This window comes from Sinocyclocheilus rhinocerous, unplaced genomic scaffold, assembly GCF_001515625.1.
Source record: "Sinocyclocheilus rhinocerous isolate Xijiao unplaced genomic scaffold, SAMN03320098_v1.1 scaffold1861, whole genome shotgun sequence".
Classification (NCBI taxonomy): domain Eukaryota; kingdom Metazoa; phylum Chordata; class Actinopteri; order Cypriniformes; family Cyprinidae; genus Sinocyclocheilus; species Sinocyclocheilus rhinocerous.
In genome coordinates this window covers 107,808-115,316 of record NW_015652149.1, presented here as the reverse complement: position 1 = coordinate 115,316, position 7,509 = coordinate 107,808, and the positions used below count along the sequence as shown (strand labels likewise).

Below are 7,509 nucleotides of genomic sequence, written 5' to 3'. Positions count from 1 at the left end.
GAATTTGCCATTGTACTATTTTATGGCTGATGTGTTTTAATTAATAGGCTAATAATGAACCACAAACTATGATCGTTTTAAAGAAAGGGGAAATCCAAAGACCGTTTATTTATTTGTGTTACAATGCGGGTAAAACATATTTTCCTTATTCATATTGTTAATAAAAGTTCAAAGTTTAATATAAGTCAATTGTTACAGGTAATAATATGATCAAAAAGACAACCTTAACAATCATTAACGCGCAATAAATAACAGAGTGTCACATGGTGGTTGGGGACCTCTGAACTAAACTGTTAAACTTCACAAAGTACTAAAGACTAATGTAAATTCAGTTTCAAAAATACATGCAACTTATCACAAATATAGGGCTGTTACATTTATTTCAACCTGTCTGTTTCCTGCATTCACACACTGCTGTATAGCAAACATTAACAATTGAATGAATAGTAAGGCAGTGGTAGACCTGAGTATAACAAAATACTTGGAAAACGTGTCACAATGTTAAAAGAAATAACTAAATTGCAGTTGTGCTGTATTGAGCACAAGATTAGGGTTCTTCACATTTCTGTATGAAACATTAATTGTGTTATAAAGAGCATTTAATGTTCATTTTATTAATAAAATATAAATATATATTTTAAATCCCTCTACCTGTTTCTGTCATATAGCCTATAATAGGGTTCCCTTTCATGGGAACTTCGAACTGCGTCCTCTAGGGGTCGCTATGGGGGAACGCCTCGTCGTGACCCGTGTCTGAAGCATACATTGAAAAAACACCAACTCGTTGGCCGGCGACAGCCATGAAGTCACTACCGGTGCGACTATAGTATAAATAGGCGCCGGGAGCTACACATCATTCTCTTCTTCGTCTTCATTGACTGTTTTGTTTGAAGCGTGCATTTCTGTGGTAAGAGCGATCTCTATTTATCTCATTATGGCGAGCACTAGCAAAGCATTTAAGGATGTGTGCATCCATGTTGACGTTGTTTAACATCTGATGACACACACGATCTATGCGTTGTTTTGTTTGGGCAAAGAGCACGCACGTGATGTCTCCGAGGGGGCAATCGGCGTGCACTGCGAGCGTTTTTTCCGGAAAAAAACCTCCGCTCTCGTTTGTCTCTCTTTTCGAGGAAATAGGGGCAGCCATCTGCTTCCCAACGAGGCGTTCCCCATAGCGACCCCTAGAGGACGCAGTGTCTCGTTCCCTACTCAGGGAACCATGGTTACATAAGTAACCCGAGACGTTTTACATAATGACAAAAGACTGCAAGCTTGATAAATTATAAACATTAACTAATTATTTAAAATGAATAAATACTAAACGATAGAAACATAAAATCAATGTAATGAAGTTCCAATCCTCTATGATGTCTTCACAATCCATTACTGTGTGTACTCTGATGTGATTGAGTGGCAGTCTCGTTCTGCAGATGATGGTTTTGTCATGTGACAGTGTCTGTATATGTGTGTGGAATACTTCAGAGTTTGAGCACCTTATTTTATTAGAGAACTGCAAGGATACAATACAAACAAAATATCTCATTAAAGAGCATTAGAATTAGACAAAGATTCAAATATTAATTAGGACTACGGTCTGTTTTTAGGGGATTGATTTAAAGGTTTGGGGGAAACTTGTATTAAACAATAATGTTGTTCACATTTTTTTTTTCATGCACTTGCGTGAAATAATTAGATCAAAATTATTTTACGCTACTAATTGGAGCCAGATGTGATGACAAGCAGACTGTGACAAAGGCCGATTGAGTTAAAAGTATGTTTGTTTCTATTTATGTAAAATCAATCATGTTTATAATGGGTGAATAAACTATTACTAATGCATAGTGTCTTTCACAATTTTATAAGGAAAGTTTAAATCACAAGATATAGCTGTAAGGTTTTTTTTTTTTTTTTTTTTTTTTTTTTTTGTGACGGAATGTTTATGCATAAACCAAATAATTAGAAATTCTAAAAACATGGATCATGAATTAAATTTTTCAGTTGTTTACTTTTTGTTGAAAAAGAGGGGAGAAGGGTGTCCATATAATAATAATAATAAAATATGTTTTCTTATAAAAACACTGAAAAGAAAAAGGAAATTGGTAAGAAACTAGTTATAGTTTATTACAAGATAGTAAAAGTCTATAGAGATATTAAGAAGAATATCAAGTCTTCCTGTATTGAGATTGTTGATAGCCTGTGACTGTGTAGTAATGATTTAGTCCAAGAAAATGAGATTTGAAAGTATGTTTTGACAGTTACAGATTTAAAAAAGCAAAAAGGCAGAAATAAAGAACCCTGATTCCAAAACAAAATAACCATTTCAACATAAATGTGTTTATCAGGAGGATATGGTTCTGAATAATCACAATTTCTTTTCCAGGAAAATCACAAATCACGATTTTTTCATGTTGATTTTATTATTTTGCAAGTGACTGAGCAGTATAGCCAAACTATTTTCCCTATTTTAAAAATGTAGCCTTACAAGGTAACACAATATAAAAGAAAAAAGAATAACAGTCCATTTAGGCCAAAGTAAGGGTAAGCGAAGATGAAAATCTTTATTTCATTATTTTATCTTTGTTATTAAAAAATAAGAACAAATATGCACAATACAGATACAATATAATATATCATTGAAATAAACTTTGCCTTTTTACAGTTGGTGTATTTAAAATGATAGTTTTCAAGTAAGAAATTGAATAAAGAAATGTAAAAATAAAACACTACATAGACACACTTCTGTAAGTGATTTTCTCTTTATATTTTGTTGTTTGATCAACATTAATGACAAGTGGCAGCAAGTTTATTACACTGCTGTCACTCTAAGACCTCATGCAAGGATCTAATATACAGACATGCATCTGGTTTTCTCTCAACTTTTTACGTCAACTGTTTAGACATAACCGACTGTGTTTACAAACCTTGTGTGTATTTGACCGTTTAATCGCAATAAGACACGAAAGATAACTTTATTTAGCATTCACACACTGTTTGACAGGCTTTAAGTGTGTCCGCACTTCGGGTGTATGCGCTCAGAAAAGCTTGTCAGAACAGCCTGCAAATAAAATGTTAACTGGCATTCGGCAATGCTTTAAAATGCATGCAGATGATAAACTTTCATGATTGTGAATAACTGCAATGTCACATGAGTGTAACCCTACCTATGAATTAACATGTGATGTGAATGTACGTCGCGATGTACAGAGGACCCAGAAATGCAGCTGATAGAATGCACTGTTGCACGATACTACAATATTTCTTCAAAAGCAGAATGTGGAGACATTTTAATCATTCACAAACAAAAATCGTGACATTGCACACCCCTATTCTGAATAGATCTATTATTATAAGTAAATCACTTTTAAAGAACCAACTTTTTTGACTTCACATTTAGCTATATTTGTATGTTATAATAATAATAATTGGAAGGTAAATAGATTGCTTTGTCATCCAGATTAAAACTGTACTTTGTTGTAGCTGTATTGTATTAGTTTTGTACTACATAATTTAACTCAGTGTTTCCACATAAAAGGTCTGAGATCAGTCTTTCCACACTCTTTTGGCAAATGGGAGTAAGGGAACACTAAAATGAGTCTCCATAATGAGAGAGAAAAGGAAGACTCTGCCTCTAAAATGAGTTCTTCATCTCCTGGATCAAGCTGTGTGTCTATGAAGAGTGATCAATCCATGGCGACAGAACCTCCTAAATGCAGTGATGCAACAGTGACCTCTGATCCCAGGTAAGACACTAGCTATTTTAGCACTGACAGATGCTTTTATTCGAAGTGATTTACAGTTTATTCCTGAAGCCTGCAGTGGGTGAGTAGTGATACCATCACAGAGAAGCACAAAATCACTTTCCCGAACTTTCACTGTAACTGTTCCTCACTGGTGAAGTGTGTGTGTGTGTGTTTCTTACCTTCATCTCTTTTCTAGCATGTCATTTTGTATTGCAGTAATTCTCATGTTACTGTCTCCATTGGATGAACTGCTTGTCATATTCCTTATAAGTAAATGGCCTTGGATAAAAAGAAAAAAACCTGCTAAATAATTGTAAATCTATGGTGCAGTCAAGTTACACAGTATAGCTAGTGCTCTAAAATTCTGTTTTGTTTGTCCTTTGTCGGCATCAGCGGGAGGAAGAGACAGCGATCAGAGTCACCAGAATCTAGTGGTGTGTCTGTGGAGAGTAACAGTTCAAGGAAACGTCCCCCTGAATTCAGTGATGGACCAGTGACCTCTGATTCATTGTTAGTATAAACAGACATTTGCTATTTTACACCTCACATGATAATCACCTAAGCCACTGAAATAACACTAAATGTACTTCAAAATATGCAACATGTGCACTTCACAAAAAAAGGGTGATAAAATCATACCTAGTACCCTATGTATTTCTGAAAGTCTCCAACAGTTTTTGTCTTTTTTTTATTTTTGTTTCTTTTTAGTTTCAGCAAGGGAGAAATACATGAGCTGAGCATATCTGTGCCATCCTCTAAATCCCACTATCATACCCACATCAGGCAGGACAAAACTGAAGCAGTCCTGCAGACACACACACTGGAGACTGAAGACCTGCAGAGAGTCAAAGACCAGCACAAAACCAGCATGAAGAACAAGTATGAGAGATTATTTGAGGGAAATAAACTCCAAGAGAATGAAAACCTCCTGAACAGGATCTACACACAGCTCTACATCATAGAGGGAGGGAGAGAAGGCGTGAATGAAGAACATGAGGTTTTACAGATGGAGAAAAGAGCCAGAACACAACACTCACAAGACACTCAAATTGACTGCAATGACATCTTTAAAGCCTCAGGTGAAATGGCTTTCAAACAGCTGATGAAGGGCAATATGATGTTCTATGAGGAGGACCTGATTGAGAGCGGCATAGATGTGACTGACGCCTCAGTGTATTCTGGGATTTGCACTGAGATCTTTAAGCAGGAATCTGTGATTCATCAGGGGAAAATCTTCAGCTTCATTCATCTGAGCATACAGGAGTTTCTCGCTGCTTTCTATGTGTTTTATTACCATGTGAAAGAAACTATGGAGGGACTGAAGAATTTAGCTTCAGTAAAAAATTTGCTTAAAATAGCAGTAGATGAAGCTATTGAGAGTGAGAATGGCCACCTGGATCTGTTCCTGCGGTTCCTGCTGGGCGTCTCACTGGAGTCCAATCAGAGACTCTTACAGGATCTACTGACACACACAGAGAACAGCTCAGAGAGCATCAGGAGAACCACACAGTACATTAAAGAGAAGATCAAAGATGGACATGGACTCTCCACTGAAAGATCCATCAATCTGTTCCTCTGTCTGCTGGAAGTGAAAGATCAGACTCTGTCCAGAGAGATTCAGGAGTTTGTGAAATCAGACAAACACCCAGAAAAGAAACTCTCTGCTGCTCACTGCTCAACAATCACCTACATGCTTCAGATGTCAGAGGAGCCGCTGGATGAGCTGGACCTCAAGAAATACAACACATCAGATGAGGGGAGAAGAAGACTGATACCAGCTGTGATCAACTGCAGAAAAGCCATGTGAGTGTTTAATCCATGATTTTCAGTAAAGATTATTTTCTAAATAGAATTACAGTTTCTGGTGTTGTGTCAAATAATTTATATTGAGTATAATTTGCTTAGTTTTAGAATACATTTTAACTAAAAGGATTGTTCTGTTGATGTTTTTGAAATGCCAGTTGCAGAAAGGGTTTAATAATTTAATTATTGTGTGTTTTTCTTTCTTTCAGTCTTGCTGGCTGTAATCTGACTGCTCAGGATTGTGAAATTGTGTCATCAGCTCTACAATCCTCAAACTGTGTCCTGAGAGAGCTGGATCTGAGTAACAATGACCTGCAGGATTCAGGAGTGAAGCTGCTCTCTGATGGAGTGAAGAGTCCAAACTGTCAGCTGCAGATACTGAGGTTTGTCAGATTTGATCTTGGATATCACAAATGCTCAGAACTTGTTAAATTTAACACACTATCCAAAGAGGGCATTCCTGGTTCCAACAGCTAACTAATTGCACTTATTTTTCCATGTGTAACTTTTTAATCAAATGGCTTAAAACAAATTTTCTAGATGTCTACACTTTTTGCCTTTTTTAATTTTGCTTAAAACATGCTTATTAATTTATCTAATACAGCTTTAATACACCAGATCTTCTCCAAATTGTAAAATTAAAAGTATTTTTATGTGTTTATTTGTAGTATAAACTGCAGACCTAACTTCATGATGTTCAAATCCTTTTGACCTTTCCTTGGTAGCCTACATTAGGAAATCTTAGAATCTATGATTTCAATGAGCACAGTTAGTAAAATAAGTGCCTGGATAAACTTCCACGTTAACATTCATTACATTCATTATAAATACACTGCTGCAAAAACTACCTAAGAGAACAATTCTCTGAAACATGAATAATTAATAACCAACACTGTTGTAATAGCTGATAGAAATCATAGGCATTAACAGGGACATTAAACCAGGCACATTAATTGATCAACAAGAGTATCACTGTAAAAAGTTGCTTTTAACTACTTGAGCAGTCAAAATGCTTGATACTAAGAAAAAAATTAACCCTTGAATACGTTTTATGACTGTGAGAGAAAAAGGTGTTTTTTCATTGCTATCTTATTGTCTATTCTCCTAAGTCTGTGCCCACCTTTAACAATTTATCCTCTATTAACAACGTAGAACTCTGAGACCCCAGTATATGAAAAAATGCCGTTAACCAAAACCTTCCTAATTTTAGTTTTTCAAAACTTAACCTTTCAAACTCTCTGAACTTTGAAACATGTGAACAATACCGTATACAAAAATAAACAGAACACGGTCCGACAACTCCCCATCCCTCTTTTCCAGGCATCCACTTTTCTTCACCATGAAGAATGGGGAAAGAGGGAAAAAAACAGAAACAAAAAAGAAAAAATCGCAGCTCCTGTGCACGCTGTCTTCTTGGCCACTTGGGAGTTATCATTCAGTATCTACATTCCCAAATAACTGAGTTTAAATGTTCATGAAATACATAGGCCCACCTTAATTTGTTGCACATGCTCCTCAGTGACAATGTTCATTAATAAATATTTCAGCTGCCTCCGCGTTAGTGAAGCTCTCATTCTTCCCGTTCCACTTGAAACGTAGTGTTGCTGGAAAGGTGAGTGAATATCTCACGTCGAGTTCCCGCAGTCTCCGTTTCGCCGGGGTGAAAGTCTTCCTCAGAGCAGAGAGTTCTTTCGACATATCTGGAAACAACGAAAGGCAAGAGTCCTCCCAGACAACTCCCCGCTTCCCTTTCACCACGTTGATCACCTTATCTCTTGCAGACTGCCTTAAGAAGCGGATCAGAACCGGTCTCGGGGGCTGATCTGAATTCGGCATGGAAGTCAGCTGCCGATGCACTCTTTCGATCTCGAACTCTCCGCCTGTGTCTAACTCGAGGCCCTCCTTCAGAATCCTCTGTATGCAAGTCAACAAAGTCCCATTAGCACCGTAAGTCTCTTTAAGG

At 36.7% G+C, this 7,509-nt stretch overlaps 1 protein-coding gene across 1 annotated transcript in view; it reads left to right on the top strand.

Annotated features, from left to right (window-relative positions):
- LOC107713779 (uncharacterized) overlaps nucleotides 1-5,550 on the top strand; it is a 9,428-nt gene extending 3,878 nt beyond the window's left edge. The window contains exons 2-5 of the mRNA XM_016519390.1: nucleotides 3,536-3,743; nucleotides 4,137-4,253; nucleotides 4,452-5,122; nucleotides 5,219-5,550. Coding sequence (XP_016374876.1) covers nucleotides 3,592-3,743; nucleotides 4,137-4,253; nucleotides 4,452-5,122; nucleotides 5,219-5,550 — 1,272 coding nt within the window. The 5' untranslated portion in view covers nucleotides 3,536-3,591. The remainder of the gene's footprint in view (nucleotides 1-3,535; nucleotides 3,744-4,136; nucleotides 4,254-4,451; nucleotides 5,123-5,218) is intronic.
- The last annotated feature ends 1,959 nt before the right edge of the window (nucleotides 5,551-7,509 follow it).